Raw genomic sequence first — 25,083 nt, 5'->3', positions numbered from 1 at the left:
TCTCCACCTGAAGCCAGGACAATCTCAGACCCTTACCCCTGGAAAGCCACCAGCGCAGTGAGGCTCTGGTCCCAAAGGACACCTGGGCTGGACGAGCACCCTCACACCACATCTCAGTGCAGCCAGAAAGGATTCCCAGTGTTCTGCTGATGTCTCTCCCCTCCCTGAGATGTCCCCACAGGCACTCTGCTGCCAAGCATTGTCCCTGGGCGGTGGGTGGGCTGGGTCTGTGGTGCAGGGCAGTGAGCTGAGCTCAGGTCCAGCACAGCTGCCTGCCTCTCTTCTGAGAGGGGGCTCAAAAGGGCCACAGCCCTCCTCACCCCACAGCCAGGCCCTGGGTGGGCAGGGTAGGCGGGCAGTGCCTGGAGAGGACCAGTGCTCCAGCTCCAGCCTCTGCTCACCTGAGGCTGGGGACTCAGGGAAAAAGCACCCTTGGAGATGCTGGGGATTGAACCCAGGACCTCCCACATGCGAAGTGGGTGCTCTACCAGTGAGCTACATCCCCTTGACACTTGCCAGCAGAAGGAACACTCTCCTCCCATGATGTGTCTATGACCATCACAGCCCTGTTGTCCCCTGGGTGCCCAGAGACCCTGAGAAGAAAACAGCACTTGAATCCTCGCGAGATGGTGGAAGTCAGGACAGCCTCTCCCCTGGGGCCTGATCCTGGCACAGGGCTGCCCTGCAGAGCACTGCCCCTCCAAAGTCTCTGTAGGGCAATGGGGCAGGAGGTGGCTCTTGCTGCAGGCGCTGCTCCCACACTCTGACCCACTCTGGGGTTGATGGAGAGGAGGAAACCCCTGAGCCTCCTCTGCCACCCAGGGCTACAACCCTCTGTGTCACATCTGTCCCCAACTCCACAGCAGGAGCAGAGCAACAGGGCGAGGGAAATGCCCTTCCTGGGTTGAGGTGCCCCCAGGTTCTCATGGCACCCCGGGGCATGTGGTGGGGGGATATGGGGGCAGAAACTCACATCCCCACATCCAGGCACTGGGCCTCCCCCTGCACCCCTCTTCCTGCCAGCAGCCCTGGAGGTGGGGTGAAGGGCAGGCTCTCATCCCCCTGGAGCTGATGCCCAGAGAGGAGCACATCGGTGTGGGCTGATGCCCAGAGAGGAGCACATCGGTGTTTCATCAATCATTGCAGCAGCCAAGAAACTCTGCGCAGGACAGCGTGTGACTGAACAACACTGGTGCCCATGCACTGCAGTGGATGATCCTCAGCACGGCTTTGTCATCTGTCCTGGGCACATCAGAGGTCTCACTGTGACAGACTCAGAGGTCTTGCCGTGACAGACCTCCGGAGGAAGGATGCTGCCACTCAGGCCTCAGCTCCAGGGAGTGCCTCTCCCTGGGACTGGGGGGACGGCGGCCTCTGCTCTGGGAACTGGGAACCAGATGAAGGAGGTGTGCAAGGAGGGAAGCAGGCTGTGCACCATCAAGAATGACAAAGAGGAGAGAGATGAGGTCTTTGCAGAGACCCCGCAGAGAAGACATCCTGATCCCTGTGGAGCAGGGAAGGAGGGACAGCTGGAGACCACCCCAAAGGAGCACTGAATGGAGAGTCCTGCCCAGGGGGAGGCTGGGGACTTGTGGTGCTGGAGGAAGGCTCCTTCCAAGCTGCAGATCTGCAGCTACAGAGCAGGGACAGTGCTCTGGCAAGAGGGGAAGGAGCAAGCAGGGCTGGGGCAGGCTGGAAGAAGGCAGACGGGCTCTGCCAAAATCTAAGGGAGAAAACCATTGCTGAAGCCCGGGGTTGAACCAGGGACCTTTAGATCTTCAGTCTAACGCTCTCCCAGCTGAGCTACTTCAGCCCTGCCCCGCTGCGACAGCCCTTGTCCCTGTGCCATGTGTGCCAGTACAACGGGCCTGCAAATACTTTCCAGGATTAGCTATTCCATCTCCTTCCCAGGGAGAGAGGTGAGGCTGACTGGCCTGTAGTTCCTTGGTCCTTCTTCTTGCCCTTCTTGAAGGCAGAAGGGACATGTGATTTCTTCCAGTCTTCAGAGGACTGTACTGTGTGCACACCTGAACTGAGGCAAGAGGAATCCCACCACCTGTGGGTTTGTGGCAGGCATGGGAGGGAGCTTAGTCTCTGTGATGGACCTACTCAGCTCCTTCACCAAACTAGTGGGAGTTTAGTTCAGGCTCCAAAGGAGGTGAAGACTTGGGCGTAACCGGGACAAGAACTTCTCTAGTTCCAATCTGTTCTCTTAAAATCCATGCAGGAACAGAGTGACATGGTGAGCATTGATGCATATGGGCTTGGAAAGTGGAACACTGACCATGCGATTAACACATGAATAGTAGGTGGTTCCTCCAAGACTCATTTATCAAGGAACAAAGAAAGTTGTGGGTCCAAGGAGTCTCATGCATACCTTTTCCATCGCATGTAGTTTGACTCCAAGCCAACCACTTTACTCCATAAATACGACAGCCTAAGTGAGCCTTCTCTGAGCTCTCCCTGCTAAGCAGCTGGCTGCACGGTGGTGATCTCCCCTTGAGCTGGGACGCCTCTCAAGGTTACTCCTCAAGGCTGAGAGATCTCTTACCAAATGCAGATCTTTGGTAAGTGGTTGATATCGCACTAAAACTTTGTATTGGTAACATTGAATCATCATTGTATCCCTTGTGCAGTAAGTAACAGAGTGAACCTTTCCATCGAATTTTGTTAAGTTTCAATAAAACCACTTTTGCTGATACCTTTGGCAGTGGTTCTTTAAGCGGTCTGAATTGCCCGTCCATGAGAAATTGATGTAGTTGGCAGGATTTTAAATCAGGATCCATGAGAGCAGATCTTATTGCAGCTACACAACATATAAAGGAGGTTTATAAGAAGATGGAGAGGGACTTTTTGCCAGGGCCTGTAGTGATAGGACAAGGGGTAATGGTTTTTAAAAACAAGAGGGTAGAGTTAGAATGGGCATAAGAAGAAATTTTTTATGGTGAGGATGGTGAGACACTGGCCCAGGATGCCCAGAGAAGCTGTGGCTGCCCCCTCCCTGGCAGTGTTCAAGGCCAGGTTAGATGGGGCTTGGAGCAACCTGGACTGGTGGAAGGTGTCCCTGCCCTAGATGATCTTTAAAGGTTTCTTTGAAATCATTCTGTGATTCTATGATTCTATGCTATGTATCAAAGCTTGAAAAATGACAAAAATTTATGCTCTTACATAGGGCCTCCCTGTGCATATAATGTTGTTTAATCTCATTTGATGAAGTAACATATGTGCTTTCTAACAGTTATAGAGGTTAACCTAGCATAAACTTTGTCTCAAATTATAACTAAAATGCAGCGTTGTCTGTTTATAGGCACAGAGGCAAGAGGTGACCACACCACCACTCTGTGGAGAGGATAGATTGACTTCAGTCACGGGGTGGAATGTGGTGATGCAGACCTCCCCCTGGGCCATGTTGTGATGTCAGCACCAGCCAACATTGTGTTCTTGTTTAATTACAAGTGCAGTGGGCTGGGACAATCTGGCACTTTCTTCTGACCTTGCCTACCTGTGCAGTGAGTTGAGACAACCTGGTACGTTCTTGTCCTGGGTACAAGTACGGTGAGAATATTGCAGAATATTGAATATTGAACAGTTTAGGCAGACCCAGATGATCAAGACGTGGCTCCGAGTTTGATGTCATCGGCAGAACTTTGGGTTTTCAATCATGGGATGGTCTATTGGTTGCCGGACTTCCAATGGGATGCACCTTTCCCAAAAAGGGAAACGGGTATTTGCTCAGGAGGTAGCAGGGCTGATTGATAGGGCTTTAAACTAGATTGGAAGGGGGAAAGTGTTGGTGTTCGCGAGAGGGCACGGAGTAACTGCACACAGACCAATATGATCGTTAAGCAGATCTTGTTTATTTACGTATCTGAGGGTACATTTATACTATTCTATTTCCGTGCACGCTCTGTGCATGTGTCATCTCTATTATGATTGGTTAGTATGCCTTACTTGTACTAACATGATTGGTGAGCATGCTTTGTCTATGCGCCTCTATATTAGTTCTGATTGGCTTATGCTAATAAGCTATATCTTGCAGCTGCAGCATTCTTTCTTATTTTCATCTTCCCCATATCTTGTTTGTCTCATAGCCAAGGCCCTTGTTCTGTATTATGATTGGTCAATTCATCACCACCCCATTACCACCCCCTGGACATGCCTGGACATGGCTCGTTCAGTACGTGACCATTGTCTTGTAGGAACCCCACAAATCCCCCTTTTTGTTTTTGAACGAGCCAGGTCTGATGGAACATTTTCAGCAACGCCTGCTTGATACAATTCATTGCACATCCCATTATTAGCAAGGCAATTATTACAACAACCAACACAGTCATTCCTTGTACTAGCAAGTCCCGTACCCATCCTGTGATGCCAATAGACTGTAGACAGTCCAGGAAAGGTGATGTTGATACGGTAAGTTTGCGCATCTTGTCCTTCAGTTGATGAAGATGTTGGTGAACAGAAACAGAATGGTCTGAAAGATTCATGCAACACGTTCCTTCCACATCCTCACATCCATGCCCTTGAGCTAAAAGCAAAAAAATCAATTGCAGTTCTATTTTGTAATACCGCATGTCTAATGCTATCCACATCAGTAGCTAAAGTTGAAAGTAACTCAGAGGTTATATTTAATTGCTTCGCTGTCCAGCACCCTAGTGTTTTTGTTAGTTGTAACGCTTTCGCAGTTCCTACTGGCGTAAACAAAGCAGCAATACAATTAGTAGGTCTGTTCCAGAACCATACATGATCATCGCATTCTGGTCCTAGCAGTAATATCGCACGCTTTTTCCGAGATGCCATGTAATTCCATAATGTTCTGTTTAACAAGTCTCCCACTGAGGGTCAAAACAAGGTAAGCTTGCCTAGGTAACATGGACACCCGACTGGTCTGCTAGGAATCCCTGGCCAGGCTCGATCACCACAAATTAAAAATAAACCTCCTGGTAACTTCCGGCCTAGCATGCTGTTTCCCTTCGTGTCAGAATATCGACACTTCAGCGGACAAAAGTCATTTTCCCTTATTCCTGTATACAACTAATTTTTTGGAGATACATCTTGTACAGCATATAGTAGCGTATTGTGGTTAATGAGAACATGATCAGTTGCTTTGTCACTTTTAAACATGACTGCCCCATAGGTAGGTCCTAAGGCACCTAACAAATCTAGCTCCTGTGGTTCTATCTGTCCCTGCCACCATGCAGTATAGTTGACACCTGGATTCATGGAGTTTGCACATTGACTGGCTGTTGTTGCACTCATTGTGGCAAGGGTAGGGTTTTGTATGCAGCCTTGAAAACTAATTGGATCAAAAACAGGAACTCCTATCAGGCAAGTACGAAAAGGATCTCCAGCGGTTGCCATAGACAACCTCCTGTAGGGAGGTTGTAGTGAAGTGGGAGTCGGCCTCTTCTCCCGGGCAACTAGCGACAGGACAAGAGGACACAGCCTCAAGCTTCACCAGGGGAGGTTCAGGTTGGACATTAGGAAGAATTTCTTTTCAGAAAGGGTTATTAGACATTGGAAGGAGCTGCCCAGGGAGGTGGTGGAGTCCCCATCTCTGGATGTGTTTAAGAAAAGACTGGACACGGCACTTAGTGCCATGGTCTAGTTGACAGGGTGTGTCAGGGGAACAGTTGGACTCGATGATCCCTGAGGTCTCTTCCAACCTGTTTGATTCTGTGTGATTCTGTCATTCTGTGAAAATGATTGTTGTCCGGTCGCATTTGCAATGGTAACCCAGATATTTTGTCTGATATCTATCACTGCCTGCCCAATGGTTGTGATACACAAGACCATAGCAATTGCTGTCGCTCCCAATCCTTGGGAGAAACTTCCCATGATCGTGGTATGTTAATTTGTTCTCCACACTGTACCTTCACCACACTACCTGCCAATATAATTTGCTGCTCCAGCAGGCGTCTGTGTAATGTACTAGCTATTTCAGCTATGTGAATTTGCTGACAATCGCCAATTCTACGTGCCACGTGAAGTGCTGGAGTATCAAATCTCCCAAGTGAATTAGCCTCTATCCCTAACAATTGAATTGCCTGACTTTCTAGCGAACTTTCTGCTCTAGCCCATCTAACACATGCTATACACCAAAAATGTCTCCACCACGGCTCAGAGGGTCGAATAACCCGCCACTTACTTTCCCCACATACACTACACTTTTTTAGAACCCATGGTCGGCAACCATGCCTATGTCCATCACAGCCCTGTGCCAATTTCGCTTACTCTTCAGCTGCTACACGTAAAGATGGTAGTGACGTGAAGATATCCTCAAGGTTGCTCAACGATAAGGTCGCAATCCCCAATCTCTTTAGGTACGGAGTCAATACCCTCAGTGCTCGGTGCTGCTCTCTCTGGCGGATCTCTGGATCTGGGTGCCACCTCCACATATGGTTTAATACACTTGATCGGAAACCATCGGACTCCTGTGCCTGTAGAGACAGAAGCATAACCTCGACCCATTAGTAATAGTTCCCTGGTCCCAACCACTCGTTAGTACCTGGTTCTCTATACCACACTTTGCCCTTGTTTTGCACATAGCTTGCTCCCTGTCGAACTGCCTCCCAATGTATTACTATTGGGGGTCGCTCCTTATCTCCCGCTAAAGTTAAATGGTTAAGTACATAAACAGCTTTTGCAGTACTTCATGGCTTCTTTGCCTCCATCTTCATCAGCAAGACCTCCTGGGTCTTTGTTCCTGAAGGCAGGAGTCTGGAGAACAACCAGGAGTAGATGGGGCTCGTCAAGGGTTACCTGAGCAAACTCAGACACACACGGAGATGGGTCGTTTGACCAGCTCCCTGAACACAAGTATCAGTCTGCCATGGCACCTGAGAGTCCCACTAACACCCACCTTTTGGTGCAGAGCAGTGTGATTCCTCTTGAGGTGTCCTGGCCCATCTCATCACTCAGGTGGTGCGTTAGGCACCTGCTTTTCTGACATTTTCAGGCTTCATCAGGAGATGCTCCAGATCAATCTCAATTGGAGATTGCTGATACCACCTGTTCTGTAAGCAGGGCCAGGGGGAAGATAGAGAAGAAATACAGCTTTATTGCTATTTATTACTGGAATGTTCTCTGTTTGGCTGCACTCCTGAAATCTCTCTAATCACCCACACCAGACTTGAAGCCTTCAGGAAAATGATGCACAGAGGCTTGGCTTGTGAGGGCATTTTGCATGTTAATGAGCCCTCTGGTGCCAAGTTCCTGAACTGCAGATACTGAAAGATTGGCAAACCTCTCATGAAGCGAAAGGCAGAAGCAACCCCAAGTTTCTGAGGGTGTTTGTAACCCCACGAAGGGCCATCACTGACAAGGCTGTGAAGGCAACAACCAGTCGAGGTGCCTGCCCCTGAAGCCTGGTGAAGCAAAAACTTGGAGGCACTGGTTACAGGTAGCCAAGGCAATGTGGAGGTGGCTCTGATGCCATGTAAGCCCTTGATGTTTGTTTATCACCAGAATGGCCGAGCCCTGGCCCCGCCTCCTCCTTTACTAGGGCCTGGTAAAGGAGATCCTTTCTCTCAAATGTTTCTCAAGGCTCTGCCTGTGGTCAGTGTGAGTGTGTTCATGTCTCAGGGGGTGTGCTTGATACCAAGTGCTGCTGCTTTAATCACAAGGCTGCGGTTTTCTGAGGATTTGGCAATGCCTGTGAGCTCCCCACAACCCATCCAGCTTCTTTCATAGCCCTGATAATGGTCCTCAATCATCTAAGATATCCCAGTCACAAACTTGCTCGAATCCTCAATTTGTATCCATACCCCAGCACTGAAATGCACGTGCTCCTTCTGCTGCTGCCCTAAAATAATAAAAAAAAAATCAGTCTATTCCACATTAGCATGACCAGACCATGCTCTTTCAGGTTTTCTTCCTGCCTTTAACACACTTACTACTATGCATGCACCACTCTCTCCCTGCACTCCCGTGTCTCTCACAAACCCTTCACTCTTCTCCTGAAGTATTGGGCCATCATTCCAGGAGGTCATGTATCATCAAGGCTCGTGGATGTTTCCTGAAGTCCATCCAAGTGTGGGTAGTGAAAAAGCGAAAGAGGAGACCAAGGTCAGCTCATGGGACATGACTGAGTACAGCCATCCCCAGCAGCAGGCATTCCTCTTGTCCCAGGTGCAGCCATGCTTACAAGATAGAACTGTCACTACCATGTGTGATTAGCCAAAGAGGGGCCTTCCTTCCTTCCATATTCCCAGGAAAAACTTCCTCCTATTCCTCTACCTGCAGACATAGACTGCTTTCCATTGCTGGGCTCTGACACGGTTGTAAGGATTTGCTAAAGCCATCCGCCACCACCTTGTTTCTCCCTGACATCCCCTGACCCTCTCTCCCACACCTGCACATGGCCAATCCCTCCTGCTCAGGGCCTCTCGCTCTTCAGGAGAGGCCTTGAGCTTCTTGGTTCCTCCATGTGCTTATTCTAAACTTCCTCACTCACTCCAGAGCTCATGGTGAGCTTTCTTATCTGTAACAGGGCCTTCATGACCCTCTCTTATGAAATGGTTTTCTTTTTATGATCATCCGTGCAAAAAGTATAGTCACAGAAAAGCACTAAATACATCCAAACAGATGCCGAGTGAAGTGCCATAAAGACCTGACGAGTTACCCCTGCAGCTCTGTCTTTCTTGCAAGGAGTCTGTCCTGAGAAGGGCATCCAGCCTCTGTCATTCTCTGGAGAGGCAAATCAGCAGTGTCCCTGCCACCTGGGGAGAAAAAGGGTGACTTTTGCAAGACCATCCTTCATCTGAACAGGTTAGGTATGTACTTGTGGAAGGGTTATCATGCCTTGTATTGCAAACACCTTTGTAATTGGCTCTGCCCAGAACGGCTACCACAGATGCAGACTGCTGTGTTGCAGACGTTTATATTTAGGCAGATTAACCTTTATTTTTCTTTTTCTTTTTTTTTTTTTTTTTTATTTTTATAACTACTGATACTCTAGAGAAATCACACAAACACCTCAAAGACTGTTGCATTATATGCATTTTAACATGATTATCCACAGAAGGGCCACCAGCTTTTTATCTCAAGAAATGGGATGCCAGAGGCCAAAGGAAGGATGGTTTGGGCACTGTCGTGGGATCTGGGAACTGAAGCATGCTCCCATCTCCCCAACACCTTCCCATCCTCAGCGAGGGGTATGAGAAACTCTGCCAACGAGGTCTGAACTCACAGGCGTGACAAGTATCTTATGTCTAACTGCAATCAATGTTGTCCTGCCAACTCAGGATTTGAGCTTCCATCCCTGGAGGTATTTAAAAGATTTGTAGACATGGCACTTAGGGATATGGTTTAGTGGTGGACTTGGCAGTGTTAGATGTACAGTTGGACTCGATGATCTTAAGTGTCTTTTGTAACCTAAATGATTCTATGATTCTATGACTTGAGTCAAAGCCTTCCCAATTCACACTACCTCCAGCTTCCCTCGGAGGTTGGCTGTTGTGTAGCATAACCGTCTCGGCTCTTCAGACAGGCTGGGTAATGGGTTTGATGACCTCATTGGAAGTTTTCCCCTTCCTGAGATAAAAGACCTTTGATGAGAGAAGGTTGTAGAGATTTGGGTTGCAGAGGTTTGAAGCAGTCCTTTCAAATGCGAACAGGCTGAGCTTTGGAGCCAAGGGAAAATAGAGAAGCTCTCATGGATGTTTTGGAATTAGTGGTACAACACTAATAATGGTAACAGGGAACTCCTTATTCTCAATGATGATGAACTAAAGCTCTTTAATTTCATTCCCAACAGTCATTCTTCCTTCTCAAAGCAGCTACTACATCTCAGTAGTTAGCCTCTTCCATTAAGTAATGCTTTTTCTCTCACTTCTACTTCTTTTTTTATCATTTAAAGATTACAACTCTTATACAAAACTGCCCCAACATCATCTCTCTTCCATAATATGTCTCTTTTTTTTTTTTCTGGTTTTAAGGATACGTGGCATAGGGGAGTTGTTTCTCTTTTAGCCAAAGGTGGCCGAGCGACAGACCCCAGGGTAGTGCAAAGGCACAAAGGAAGCCAGAATTTGTGTACATTGACACAACCACTGTTTCCAGTCTCTGAAGTCCCAACTGTGCAGCAGAGAGCCTGGAGTTCTGAGCTCCCTTCCTCTGCCCTACATGACAGTACGTATAATGAAACAAACCTAGCCAAAAGTTGGGTTTGATTCTCTTCACAGCCTGAAGCACCACATGGGTCAGAAGACAGGCCAGGATATCTAACAAGGACTCAAACTTCTCTGCACTTAAAGTTTAGGTGTTCCCAGGAATTTCAGGTGGCATGGCATGCCGATCCCTGGGTTCAAGGAACTGGTCCTGTGCCTTGTCTCCATTTCTGTAATGGTGGCTTTGATGCCTGGCTGATGTGCAGACTCTGTACATGGATGCTGAAACCTATTGAGCAACCTGCTCTGGAAGGATTAACAAGGTAGGCTGTTCTTTTTGGAAGGGTATTCGGATAGCAAAAAAGAAGAACTTGGGTTGGAACAAATGCAAAGGGATGCAGAAGATGCAGTCAGGTCTGGTTTAGGTCAGGGTACCTGTGAAGCAGCCCTGCACCTAATGTGAACTATTTCGGTGGTCAGGGAGAACCTGAGAGCTTTCCCTAATTCGAAAACATGAAAGGGATGGAAGGACAGCATCACTGAGGCTCAAAGGGACCTTGGGAGGTGTCCCAACCAACCTCCTGCTCGAAGTAGGGTCAGACCAGATTACTCAGGGCTTTGTCCAAACACATCTTGGTCACTTTCCGGGATAGAGAGGATGCACGCTCCCTGGGAAAGAGCTTCCAGTGCTTGAGTATGCTCACGATTGAAAAGTTTCTCCCTTTATCTAGCATCCTTCCAAGCCCAACCATCCAACTTCTTTTTAAGCATCGACTTATATACTGTTGCAGACCATAATATCCTAACTTGGGCACAAGGATATTGTGGGGGATGATGCTAAATGCCTTGCTGACTTCCCGGTAAAGACCACCACTGCTCTCCCCATGTCCAGTAATCTTCTCCTTTCATCACAGAAAGCAAAGAGAATGGCCAGGCACAATCTACCCTGGGTAAACCCAGTCTCCTTCTCTTTCAGACACCCCAAATTGGGGTCCAAGTGGATGTGCTCTGGGGCCCAGCCATTAGTTCCCCTGCTCATCCATTGGCAGGTTTTGAAAAGTGCATGCAATGTGTGGGTGCTGCCAGTCATCAGGGCTGTCCCACAGTCTCCATGACCTCTCAAAGATGACGGAGAGTGGCTTCACTGTGACATTGGCCTGCTCTCTCAGCTCCCTGGGATGCCTCCTCTCCTCTCCCATAGACTGATAAGGACTGCGCTAGTTCAAGTGACCCCTGACTTGATCCCCATCCACTGCTGGTTGTTCTCCTCCAGATTCCTGCCTCGAGTCACAGAGGCCTGGGATACCTTGCTTGTGAAGATGGAGGACAAGAGGACATAAAGAATTTCACCCCTAGCCCTTATTAAATTCAGCAGTGGTGACACATTTTCTTTGTTTCTTCTCTAACTGTTCCTAAAGTAGTAACAGCTCGTTACGGTGCCCTTGAATTGCCTTACAGGTCTAGACTGAGTTTGGATGTGGACTGTTGCTGTGTTTGGAGGATGCTGTCCTTGAAGACCAGTTGAGCTATCCTCTGCCACTGTGCCTTGGCAGTTTATTCCATCAGTGGCACAGCTCTGTCTCCAGCACTTAAGGCTCCAGCTCATTCTGTCTGTGCCCCCGACTGAGGGCACTCCCACATATTCAGGCTGAAGCAGCCCCAGCTGTGGCACCAGGCAAGCTCTGACTTGCCATAAGGAACCCTGGTACCAAGTGTCTATGTGTGCTAAGGCTTTGCTTCAGAGCAGAGACATGGTCAAAAGATTGCTGGCTGAATGTCTTTCTAGCCCTAGGACTACAAACCCAGAATAAAATGTCTAAATTCACACAACTGAAGATGTCTGCCCAGTCTGGAGAAATTAGATCCTTTGCTGTAACCTTCCTGGTGTCCTGTGTAATGATGGGACAAGAAAAGGTGAGTCTCATGCCCAAATATTTTCTAATAGGAGAAATGCCACTGCCGGAAAGAAATGTCTCTGCAGAGCTAAGAGAAGGAACATCAGTGATTACCTCAGCCTGTTTCACAGCAGGTTCCCCTGGAGCCCCAGGGACACCTCAAGGGAGCCCAGAGGGGACAGAGAAATTGCTGCCTTGGGCTGGTCCTCTGCTGCTGAGCTGGGCTGGGTTCCTGGGAAGGAGGGAGTTCATGGACAATGGGCAGCGCTGCAGAGAGACAGCTCTGCCCAGGAGCAGCTCCTCTGCAAGGCACAGCAGGGCTGAGGGCACTGCCTGCAGGCAGCGAGGAGAGACAAGGGAGGCAGAGAGAGATGGCAAACTGGAGTGGGCAGAGCACTGAATGTTCACCAGGGAAGACATCTTCACGGGTCCAAATACGGTAAGTGTCTGGGTGTAGAGCAGCACAGCTGCGGTTCCTGGAAAGATCTTCTAAAGCTGGCACATGCCACAGCTTATGGAATCTGTCAGGACACCTCCCAGAGTTCCTTCAGTGTAGAGAAGGATGGGCTCCAGAGCAGGGATTCCTCACTGCACCATCAAAGGACTGGGTGTGATGGCTGCCTACTCCCAGGGATGGCTGCAGAGGTGTGAACGCGGGTGTGCAGCCAGGGGTGCCCAGAGCTGTCGTTCAGAGCAGGGTCCCTGCAACCCAGGGGCTGTGTGCCGGGGCAGGGACTCTGCTGCCTGCTAGGGTCAGCACTCAGCCTGCCTGGGGAGTTCCCTACACTGCTGCAGGGAGAAGCTGTGAGTGGAAGGAGTGATCCCTGGCAGGGCAGGAACGGTGCTTCTGCAGTTGAGCGGGTGCTGTGTGTTACAGGGCTGCTCAGAGCTCCAGATGAACCCCCACAGCAATTGCCGAGGGTCCCTTTGAAGAACGACATCAAGGCAGCATTTAGCTGAGAGGCAAAGAGTCTGTGCTTTCAGCTTTCCACTCTTGGTTGGCTGAGTGGGCAGTGGGAGGTGGGAATTTAGTTCTCTGCTCTTGAAAGGCAGAGACCCCAGTTCTCGTTAGCGCTTCTCTGAGCTGCTCCTCAGCCCCTGCACACACAGAGATGACCCTGGGCAGTGCCCCACTGCCAGGAGGGTGTCTGCTGAGCAGAGCTGAGCACACAGTGGGTGGAATGGGCTCTGTGAGTACAGACAGGGAGGAGACCCAGGGACAGAGAAGCAGCTCTCGGCAGGGAGAAGCTCCAGGCAGCAGAGACATGGGCAGGCATGGGGAAGGATCTGCTCCCAGAAATGCCATGAGAAGGGGGATTTGGACACCTCCCTGCCATCCCCTGCAGTGCAGGTGGCTACCGAAGAGCAAAGCCCTGGTCTCTTCTCCCAGCTCTCTTCTTAAGGCCATGGATGGTCAGACACTTTCTCAGCAGCCTCACCCCTTAGAAGGAGATATTACCAAATACACGACTGTCTGTCTTTCTCCTGGCTCCATCTGCAGCAGCACTGTGGCATTTCTGCCTTTTTCCTCTCCTGTCTTTGCTCACCTTGTTCTTCTCACTGGACCTTCTGGGATGGGGTTGGGGTTAAGCTGCAGCTCAGACCAGTACTGTGAGTCCTGCCATGCAGATGTACTGATGGGAGTAAAGTCTTCTAATCTGCAGGTCCAGGGCAATGCAAATGAGCATATTCTCCTTTCAGGACACCCCAAATTTAGGATATTTGGCTCCTTCCATGGGGGTTCCTGCTGGGCTGCAGGCTGCCCTCCACAAGCAAACACTTCTCCAGTGACATCTCTGTGTTATCTAGCCGACCCATGGAGAAGACACTTCAGTGCTAAGGCCATGGAAATGCTGCTCTTCGTCTGTATGCTGGCAGCTATGATGAGCCCTGCGTGTCCCTGTCTGAGAGGGGAGAGCTGAGATCCTCCTCAGGCGGGATGCAATGGGGTGAGAGGTTTGGCAATCTGTGCTTGGAAACTGGATTCCTCTGCTTTCAGCAGTGTGCAGTTTCTGCTCAGGGCAACATCTGAGGTCAATCGTCCTTGAGCTCAATGTGTCCCAACACAGGGCAGCTGAGACCAGGGCTGATGGACAGTCCAGCTGTCCTCACTCTGCACTAAGGGACAGTCCCTTTGCCTGTCAGGATCCTCAAGAATTCACTTGCAGTGCAGCAGGAAAGCCAAAGGTTTCTGTCTTAAAAACAATCCCCAGATGTGGTGGGGCAACTAGAACAGAAGACACAAAACAGAATACCCCCAGTTCTGCTCTGCAGTCGGGTGAACTGGGAGCAGCAATGCTGACAAAGTTTTTAATATCATGAGAGGATTCAATCTGAGATCACACCGTGCTCCTCTTTACCTTATTCTGTATGGCAGGACAGAGTCCCGCAGAACCCACAGCAGAACCTCCTGCTCCCAGTGACACCGTCAGCCTGCACCAACCACAGCTCATGAAAGGGACCTGCCAAAAGTCTTCCTGAAAGGGGCGAGGTACTTTGGGGATTTCTATGAGAAATTGAATGTATTTTGCTCAGAGAATTCTGCCCTAACTTGTCACTACCTTTTCCTCCTATGACAGTGCTCGTGCCCCAAGGGACCAAATGTCCAACAGCAGCTCCATCACCCACTTCGTCCTCCTGGTATTCGCAGACACGCGGGAGCTGCAGCTCTTGCACTTCTGTCTCTTCCTGGGCATCTACCTGGCTGCCCTCCTGGGAAACGGCCTCATCATCACCGCTGTAGCCTATGACCACCACATCCACACCCCCATGTACTTCTTCCTCCTCAACCTCTCCCTCTTTGACCTGGGCTCCATCTCCACCACTCTCCCCAAATCCATGGCCAATTCCCTCTTGGACACAAGGGCTATCCCCTATGCAGGATGTGCTGCACAGGTATTTTTTGTATTATTCTTTTTTGGTGCAGAGTTTTCTCTTCTCACCGTCATGGCCTATGACCGCTACGTTGCCATCTGCAAACCCCTGCACTATGGGACCCTCCTGGGCAGCAGAGCTTGTATCCACATGGCAGCAGCTGCCTGGGGCACTGGGTTTCTCAATGCTCTGCTGCACACGGCCAATACATTTTCCATACCTCTCTGTCAAATCTATGTTTTGGACCAGTTCTTCTGTGAAATCCCCCAGATCCTCAAGCTCTCCTGCTCACACTCCTACCTCAGGGAAGTTGGGCTTCTTGTGGTTAGTGCTTTTCTATTTTTAGGATGTTTTGTTTTCATTGTGCTGTCCTATGTGCAGGTCTTCAGGGCCGTGCTGAGGTTCCCTTCTCAGCAGGGACGGCACAAAGCCTTTTCCACGTGCCTCCCTCACCTGGCTGTGGTCTCCCTGTTCATCAGTACTGCCATGTTTGCCTACCTGAAGCCTGCCTCCGTCTCTTCCCCAGCCCTGGATCTGGTGATTGCTGTTGTGTACTCTGTGGTGCCTCCAGCCATGAACCCCCTCATCTACAGCGTGAGGAACAAGGAGCTCAAGGATGCTCTGAGGAAACTGATGACTGGGTGCTTTTCAGCAGCCATAGACTGTCAGCCTTCCTCTCCAAATGGCTCTCACTAAATGTCATGACAGTCCAAGTCTGTCTTTCAATCCTTACATTTTTTTTCCTTTTTCCATTTGTGATGTTGCTGTCTTCAATGAAATGTCATTCTTCATCCCCTTCTGCTTAAGTATCCACCTATCTTGTGTGACCCAGAGACTGTGTGTAAATAAGGACTCTTTCATTGTATTTAAGCAAAATAAATGAACTTGCAGCAACTTTTTTTTTTGTCTGAGATCCATCCTCAGCACAGCAGGAATGAATGGGAAATGAAAACACCTTTCTGGCTGCACCAGCTTTGGGAAGGCTGCTCTGTGCCTGGAGCAGTCAGAGCTCCTTAAGACCACAAGAGCCAGTTCTTTTGTGCTGGCCTGGGGAGATGGAATGGTATGGAGGGGCTGCAGATCTCTCAGGATCTCCTGGAGAGGAGAGCAGGGCACACAGGGTGCCTCCTTTTCCTTTTGACATACATGTTTACCCATCTCTGGGTCTGAGTCCTCTCTGCCCCCCAGCAGCTGTTGTGCCCTTCAGAGGGATTTGTGCTCTGAGAGAATCATAGAATCATGGAATCATTTTGGTTGGAAAGGACCTTTCAGATCATCGAGTTCAACCGTTAACCTTATACTGCCAAGTCCACCACTAAACCATGTCACTAAGCACCATATCTACTTGTCTTTTAAATACTTCCAGGGATGGTGACTCCAACACTTCCCTGGGCAGCCAGTTCCAATGCTTGATAACCCTTTCGGTGAAGAAATTTTTCCTGATATCCACTCTAAACCTCTCCTGGCAAAACTTAAGGCCATTTCCTTAAGAGACTAATACCCACCTCGCTACCACCTCCTTTCAGGTAGTTGTAGAGAGCGATAATGTCTCCCCTCAGCCTCCTTTTCTCCACACTAAACAACCCTAGTTCCCTCAGCGGCTCCTCATCACACTTGTGCTCCAGACCCTTCACCAGCTTCGTTGCCCTTCTCTGGACTCTCTCCAGCACCTCAATGTCTTTCTTGCAGTGAGGGGCCCAAAACTGAACACAGGATTTGAGGTGCGGCCTCACTAGTGCCAAGTACAGGGGGACAATCACTTCCCTAGTCCTGCTGGCCACACTATTTCTGATACTGGCTACCTGGGTACACTGCTCGCTCATGTTCAGTTGGCCATTGGTAAACATGCCCAGGTCCTTTTCTGCCAGACAGCTTTCCAGCCACTCTTCATAGAATCATAGAATCATAGAATGGTTTCGGTTGGAAGGGACCTTAAAGATCATTTAGTTCCAACCCCCGCCCAGCCCTAGGCAAGGACATCTTTCCACTAGACCAGGTTGCTCAAAGCCTCATCCAATCTGGCCTTGAACACTGCCAGGGAGGGGGCAGCCACAGCTTCTCTGGGCAACCTGGGCCAGTGTCTCACCACCCTCACAGTAAAGAATTTCTTCCTAATATCCAATATAAATCTCCCCTCTTTCAGTTTAATACAATTACCCCTCGTCCTATCACTACATGCCCTTGCAAAAAGTCCCTCTCCATCTTTCTTGTAGGTCCCCTTCAGGTACTGGAAGGCTTCTAGAAGGTCTCCCTGAAGCCTTCTCTTCTCCAGGCTGAACAGCCCCAACTCTCTCAGCCTGTCTTCATAGGTGAGTTGCTCCAGCCCTCTCATCATCTTCGTGGCCCTGTTGTCTGAAAAGCGGACAATTAACCAATCTCACATGCTCAGTAGAGATATTGTATTTATTCTGCGCAGGGTGCAAGGAGGAATTATCCACAAATCAAGTACCCTCATTACAAATCCCAGTACCATTTTGATACACTCAAAATTACATGAAGTCATCCTTTTATTTTCGTTACACACTTTTCATTAGTTACTATATCTCATTACAATTAAAATAAATGCTTAATTTTAAACCTAATACTTCTCTCAATCGTTATTTACGTTTGACAATTGTCATTCTTTTCCATTAACCAGGCCACACATAAAAGTTCTTCTGCTTCGGGATACTCCTTTGTTCTTTGTCGTCTGGCCAGCGTCCCCGTCTCCCTAGATGTAGATAAGGTGGTCGTGCTGGCCTCGAGGGATTGTTTTTCTTCACACGAGCCTCCCTAGATGTAGGCAAGGATGATGTCTTCTTTCTTCAGGGTGAACTAGTTATGTCCTGACAGAATGTATTCTACATACATTTTTAAGCAATTATTGAGTACAGGTGCACTAAGTAAATGTTCTACCACCAATATGAGTTTCACTACATCGTCCTAACAGACTTATATCCCACAAACATCTTTAAGCAACTAGTAAGTATAAGCACACTATATCAGCCCTCCTCTGGATTCTTTTCAACAGGTCCATGGCCTTCTTATGTTGGAGGCCCCAGAGCTGGATGCAGTACTCTAGGTGGGGTCTCACGAGAGCAGAGTAGAAGGACACAATCACCTCCCTCGACCTGCTGGCCACGCTGCTTTTGATTCAGCCCAGGATGCGGCTGGCCTTCTGGGCAGCAAGAGCACATTGACGGCTCATGGTGATCTTCTCATCAACCATCACCCCCAAGTCCTTCTCCTCAGGGCTGCTCTCAATCCATTCTCCACCCAGCCTGGATTTGTGCTTGGGATTGCCCCAACCCACATGAAGGACCTTGTACTTGGCCTTGTTGAACTTCATGCAGTTTGCACAGGCCCAGCTCTCAAGCCTGTCATGGTCCCTCTGGATGGCATCCCTTCCCTCCAGCGTGTCAACTGCACCACACAGCTTGGGGTCATCGGCAAACTTGCTGAGGGCGCACTCAATCCCTCTGTCCATGTCACCAACAAAGATGTTAAACAAGACCGGTCCCAATACCGACCCCTGAGGAATGCCACTCATCACTGGTGTCCACTTGGACGTGGAGCCGTTGACCATAACTCTTTGAGTGTGACCATCCAGCCAATTCTTTATCCACCGAGTGGTCCATCCATCAAGTCCATGTCTCTCCAATTTAGAGACAAGGATGTCGTGCGGGACAGCATCAAACGCTTTGCACAAGTCCAGGTAGATGACATCAGTGCTCTTCCTCTATCTACCAGCGCTGTAACCCCATCATAGAAGGCCACCAAAATTGTCAGGCATGATTTGCCCTTAGTGAAACCATGTTGGCTGTCACCAATCACCTCCTTGATTTCCATGTGCCTCAGTACAGTTTCCAGGAGGATCTGCTCCATGATGTTGCCAGGCACAGAGGTGAGACTGACTGGCCTGTAGTTCCCTGGGTCTTCCTTTTTTTCCTTCTTGAAGATGAGGGTTATGTTTCCCCTTCTCCAGTCAGTGGGAACTTCACCAGACTGCCACGACTTCTCAGAAATGATGGATAGCGGCTTAGCAACTTCATCTGTCCATTCCCTTAGGACCCGTGGATGAACCTCATCAGGTCCCGTGGACTTGTGCACCTTCAGGTTCCTTAGATGGTCTCGAACCTGATCTTCTCCTACAGTGGGCAGTTCTTCATCCTTCCACTCCCTGCCTCTGCCTTCTGCGACTTGGGTGGTGAGGCTAGAGCACTTGCCGGTGAAGACTGAGGCAAAAATGTCATTGAGTACCTCAGCCTTTTCCATATCCCGGGTAGCAAGGTCTCCTGTTTCCTTCCAGAGAGGGCCCACATTTTCCCCAGTCTTCCTTTTATCACTGACATACCTATAGAAGCATTTCTTGTTGTCCTTGACATCCCTGGCCAGATTTAATTCTATCAGGGCTTTAGCTTTCCGAACCTGGTCACTGGCTGCACGGACAACGTCCCTGTATTCCTCCCAGGCTACCTGCCCTTGCTTCCACCCTCTGTAGGCTTTCTTCTTGTGCCTGAGTTTATCCAGGAGCTCCTTGTTCATCCATGCAGGCTTCCTGGCATTTTTGCCTGCCTTCCTCTTTGTCAGGATGCATCGCTCCTGAGCCTGGAGGAGGTGGTCCTTGCATACTAACCATTTTTCTTGGGCCTCTCTTCCCTCCAGGGCTTTATCCCAAGGGACTCTCCCAAGCAGGTCCCTGAAGAGGTCAAAGTCTTCTCTCCTGAAATCCAGGGTGGTGAGCTGGCTGCGTACCCTCCTTGCTGCCCTATGGATCTTGAACTCCACCATTCCATGGTCGCTTCAGCTAAGGCTCCCCTTGAGCTTCACGACCCCCACCAGCCCCTCCTTGTTGGTGAGAACAAGGTCCAGCATGTCACCTCTCCTCATTGGCTCCTCTATCACTTGGAGAAGGAAGTTGTCATCCTCGCATTCCAGGAACCTCCTGGATTGCTTGTGCCCAGCTGTGTTGTCCTTCCAACAGACGTCAGGGTGGTTGAAGTCCCCCATGAGAACCAGGGCCTGTGAACATGAGGCTACACCTATCTGTCTGTGGAGGGCCTCACCTACTTGGCCATCCTGGTCAGGTGGCCTGTAGCAGACACCCACTATAATGTCTCCCATCCCTGCCCGCCCTTTAATCCTGACCCATAAGCTTTCCATCAGCTCCTCCTCCATCCCCAGATAGAGCTCCAAGCACTCAAACTGGTCTTTGACATAGAGCACAACACCCCCTCCTCGTCTCCCCTGCCTGTCCTTCCTAAAAAGTCTGTATCCCTCCATTCCAATGCTCCAGTCATCAGAGTCTTCCCACCATGTCTCCCTGATGCCAGTCAGGTCGTAGCCTTGCAGGTATGCGCACGTCTCGAGCTCCTCTTGTTTGTTCCCCCTGCTCCGTGCGTTTGCATAAAGGCATTTCAGTTGGGCCCCTGACGAAGCTGCCTTGCAGCCTGAAATTCCTTCCTGCTGCTCTTCTGGCGATCTCCTGCTGACCTGCCATCCTTCTCCAGTCTCTGGGCACCTATTACTGGCCCTGGCATCGGACTGGCTGAATTGGGATGGACTGAGGATCCCCTCCCCCGGCAACTCTAGTTTAAAGCCCTCTTTTCCAGCTTGGCTAACCTATGACCCAAGATGGTCTTCCCCTTCTCTGACAGATGGACCCCGTCGGCTGCCAGAAGACCAGGTTTCTCAAAACGAGTCCTGTGGTCTAAGTAACCAAACCCCCGTCTGCGGCACCACTCCTGTAGCCACGTGTTGATTTCCCTAATTCAACTGTCCCTTTTAGTCCCCTTCCCTTTGACCGGGAGGATTGATGAGAAAACTACCTGGGCCCCAGAGTCCTTTACCACTGCTCCCAGGGCTCTGTAGTCCTCCTTGACATGACTTGGAGTTCTCTTGGCTGTATCACTGGTGCCCACGTGAAACAGCAGCTGTGGGTAATAGTCTGAGGGCTGTACCAGGCTCGGTAGACGCACATGACTGTAAGGAACATGACAGGGGCAGCACACCCCAAAAACACCACAGGTCATGGACCAGAGAGCAACAGGGAACCCCAAATCCCACAGGTCATTTACCAGACAGGGACAGGGCATCCCAAATCTTGTAGGTCAGGGCCAGGATAGGGTAGGACACCCCAAAGACCCACAGGTCATGGACCAAACAGAGACAGGGCCTCCTAAATCACATGTGTCAGGACCAGACAGGGACAGGGCATGCCCAAATCCTGTCAGTCAGGGCCAAGACACGGGCTAAAACACCCCCAAACCCCACAGGTCATGGACCAGATAGGGACAGGGAACCCCAAATCTCATGGATCAGGGCCAAGAGATTGCCAGGACACACCAAATGCCATGGGTCATGGTCAGGATGGGGCAGGACACCCCAAAACTGCACAGGTTCTAGACCAGACAGGGAGAGGGTTCCCCTGACGCCACAGGTAATGGACCAGAAAGGGCCAGGGCACCCCATATCCCATCGGTCAAGGCCCAGATGGGGACAAGACACTCCCGAACCACACAGGTCATGGACCAGACAGAGACAGGGCACCCCAAATCCCATTTGTGAGGGGCAGGAAGGGGGCAGGACACCCCCAAAGTCCATAGATCATGGAGCAGACAGGGACAGGGCACACCAAATTCCATGGGACCAGACAAGGATGGGGGCAGGACACCCCCAAACCCCAAACGTCATGGAACACACAGGGGCACGGAATCCTCAAACCCCAAGGGTCAGGGCCAGAATGGGGGCAGGACACACCAAACCTCATGTTTCAGGGACAGGATAGGGGCAGCACACTCCAAAACTCATGGGACACGGCCAGGATGGGGGTAGGACACCCCCCCACCTCCACAGGTCATGAACCAGACAGGGACAGGTCACCCCAAATCCCATGTGTGAGGGGCAGGAAGGGAGCAGGACACCCCCAAAACCCACAGATCATGGAGCAGACAGGGACTGGGCACATCAAATTCCATGGGACCATGCCAGGATGGGGGTAGGACACCCCCACCACCCATGGATCATGGACCAGACAGGTACAGGGCACCCCAAATCCCAAGGATCAGGGCCTGGATGGGGGCAAACACCCCCAAACTCCACAGGCCATGGGCCAGACAGGGACAGGGACCCCAAATCCCCACTAGTCAGGTCCAGAACAGGGACAGAGCATCCCAAATCCAAAGGGTTGGGGCCAGGACACCCCCAAACCCCACACATCATGGAACAGACAGGGACACGGAATCCTCAAACCCCACAGGTCATGAACCAGAGAGGGACAGGGTACCCAAAATATCAAGGGTCAGGGCTAGAATGTGGGCAGGACACACCAAACCTTATGGTTCATGGGCAGAAGAGGGGCAGCACACCCCAAATCTCATGGGTCACAGCTAGGATGGGGGTAGGGCACCCCCCCCAACTCCACAGGTCATGAACCAGACAGGGACAGGTCACCCCAAATCCTATGGGTCAGGGCCAGAATCGGGGCAAGACCCCGCCAAACCCCTAAAGTTATGGACCAGAGAGGGATAGGGCACCCCAAATCCCATGTGTGAGGGGCAGGAAGGGGGCAGGACACCCCCAAAACCCACAGATCATGGAGCAGACAGGGACAGGGCACACCAAATTCCATGGGACCAGGCCAGGATGTGGGTAGGACACCCCAAATCTCATGGGTCAGAGACATGACAGGGGTAGGACATCACGAAACACCAGAGGTCGTGGACGAGAGAGCAACAGGGAACCCGAAATCCCACAGGTCATGGACCAGGCAGGGACAGGGCACCCTAAATCACATGTGTCAGGATCAGACAGGGACAGGGCATGCCCAAATACCATGAGTCAGGACCAAGACACGGGCAAAACACTCCCAAAACCCAAAGGTCATGGACCAGAGAGCAACAGGGAACCCCACAACCTGTGGGTCAGGGCCAGGACATGGGCAAGACACCCCCAAACCCCACAGGTAATGGACCAGAGAGGTACAGGGCATCCCCAAACCAAACCAGTCATGGACCTGACAAGGAAAGGTACACCAAATCCCATGGGTCAGGGTCAGGACACGGGTAGGACACCCCCAATCCCCACAGGTCATGGACCAGACAGGGACAGTGCGCTCCAAATTGCATGGGTAATTGCTAGGATGGGGTCAAGACACCCCTGAACTCCACAGGTCATGGACCAGAGAGGGACAGGGCACCCAAATCCCATGTGTGAGGGGCAGGAAGGGGGCAGGACACCCCCAAAACCCACAGATCATGGAGCAGACAGGGACAGGGCACATCAAATTCCATGGGACCAGGCCAGGATGGGGGCAAGACACACCCACCACATGTGGATCATGGACCAGACTGGTACAGGGCACTCCAAATCCCAAGGGTCAGGGCCTGGACAGGGGCAAACACCCCCAAACTCCGCAGGCCATGGGCCAGACAGGGACAGGGACCCCAAATCCCCACTAGTCAGGTCCAGAAAAAGGAGAGAGCATCCCAAATCCAAAGGGTCGGGGCCAGGATGGGGTTGGGGCCAGGAAGGGGTCAGGGCCAGGATGGGGGCAGGACACTCCCAAACACCACATGTCATGGTACAGACACGGACATGGAATCCTCAAACCCCACAGGTGATGAACCCAGATTACCATGATTCAGGGCCAGAATGTGGGCAGGACACACCAAACTTCATGATTCATGGACAGAATAGGGGCATCACACCCCAAATCTCATGTGTCACGTCCAGGTATCTGGAGGATAAGTCCTATGAGGAGCAGCTGGGGGAGCTGGGATTGATTAGCCTGGAGAAAAGGAGGCTGATGGGAGACCCTCTGGATTTGGGATGCTCTGTCCCTCTTCTGGACCTGACTCCAGATCCCTCACCAGCTTTGTTGCCTTCCTCTGGACTCACTCCAGCACCTCAATGTCTTTCTTGAAGTGAGAGGCCCAGAACTGGACACAGTACTTGAGGTGCGGCCTCACCAGTGTCGAGTACGGGGGACAATTACTTCCCTACTCCTGCTGGCCACACTATACCTGATTCACTCCAGGATGCTGTTGGCCTTCTTGGCCACCTGGGCACACTGCTGGCTCACGTTCAGCTGGATGTCTACCAATACCCCCAGGTCCTTTTCCACTGGGCCGTTTTCCAACCACTCTTCCCCCAGCCTGTAGCGCTGCAGAAGTCCAAGTACACTACATCCACAGCCTTCCCCTCATCCACTAGGTGGGTCACCTGGTCATAAAAAGAGATCAGATTGTTCAGGCAGGACCTGCCTTTCCTAAACCCATGCTGACTGGGCCTGATCCCCTGGTTGTCCTCTAGGTGCTGTGTAATCACACTCAAGATGATCTGCTCCATGACCTTCCCCGGCACTGAGATCAGGCTGACAGGCCTGTAGTTCCTGAGATCCTCCTTCCAGCCCTACTTGTGGATGGACGTCACATTGGCCAGCCTCCAGTCATCTGGGACCTCCATGGTTAACCAGGACTGATAATAAAGAATGGAGAGCGTCTTAGAAAGCTCTTCCGCCTGGTCCCTCAGTACCCTTGGGTGGATACCGTCAAGTCCCATAGACTTGTGAACATCCAAGTGACACAACAGGTCACTAACTACTTCCTCCTGAATTATAGGGGGTCTATTCTGCTCCCCATCCCTGTCTACTGGTTCAGGGGGGCAGTTGCTCTGAGGGTAACGAGTCGTACTGTGAAAGACTGAGGCAAAGAAGGCATTAAGCACCTCAGCCTTTTCCTCATCCCTGACCACAATGTTCTCCCCCGCATCCAATAAGGAATGGAGATATTCCCTTGATCTCCTTTTGTGGTTTATGTATTTATAAAAACACTTTTTATTATCTTTTACTGCACTGGCCAGATTGAGTTCTAGTTGAGCTTTCGCCTTTCTAATTTTCCTTCTACATGACCTAACAGCATCCTTGTACTCTTCTTGAGTTGCCTGCCCCCTTTTCCAAACATCATAAACCTTCTTTTTTTCCCTAAGTTCCTGCGAAAGCTCCCTGTTCAACTAGGCCGGACTTCTTCCCCCATGGCTTGTCTTTCGGCTCATGGGGATGGCCTGCTCCTGTGCCTTTAAGATTTCTTTCTTAAAGTATGTCCAGCTTTCCTGGACCCATTTGTTATTAAGAACTATTTCCCATGGGACTCTCTGATCCACTGTCCTAAATAGGACAAAGTCCGCCCTCCAGAAGTCCAAGGTAGAGATTTTGCTGACCCCCTTCC

General features: G+C 50.6%; 2 protein-coding genes and 2 non-coding genes across 4 annotated transcripts in view; 1 reads left to right on the top strand and 3 right to left on the bottom strand.

Moving 5' to 3' along the window:
- The window catches only part of LOC137675525 (scavenger receptor cysteine-rich type 1 protein M130-like), a 137,017-nt gene that overhangs the window by 95,960 nt on the left and 15,974 nt on the right, over positions 1–25,083 (bottom strand).
- Positions 434–505, bottom strand: TRNAA-CGC (transfer RNA alanine (anticodon CGC)). Its single transcript has one exon. It is a non-coding gene; the product is annotated as a tRNA-Ala (tRNA).
- Positions 1,741–1,813, bottom strand: TRNAF-GAA (transfer RNA phenylalanine (anticodon GAA)). The gene has a single exon. It is a non-coding gene; the product is annotated as a tRNA-Phe (tRNA).
- Positions 14,606–15,574, top strand: LOC137675493 (olfactory receptor 14A16-like). Its single transcript, XM_068421626.1, has one exon. It carries the CDS (start codon positions 14,606–14,608, stop codon positions 15,572–15,574), a length of 969 nt encoding a protein of 322 aa, XP_068277727.1.

Source organism: Nyctibius grandis, chromosome 34 (assembly GCF_013368605.1).
Source record: "Nyctibius grandis isolate bNycGra1 chromosome 34, bNycGra1.pri, whole genome shotgun sequence".
Taxonomy (NCBI): domain Eukaryota; kingdom Metazoa; phylum Chordata; class Aves; order Nyctibiiformes; family Nyctibiidae; genus Nyctibius; species Nyctibius grandis.
Note: the sequence above shows the minus strand (reverse complement) of the source record. Positions and strands in the feature narration are given on the sequence as shown.

Coding starts and splice junctions, on each gene's coding strand:
- LOC137675493 (XM_068421626.1), top strand. CDS start 14,606: ATGTCCAACAGCAGCTCCATCACCCACTTCGTCCTCCTGGTATTCGCA.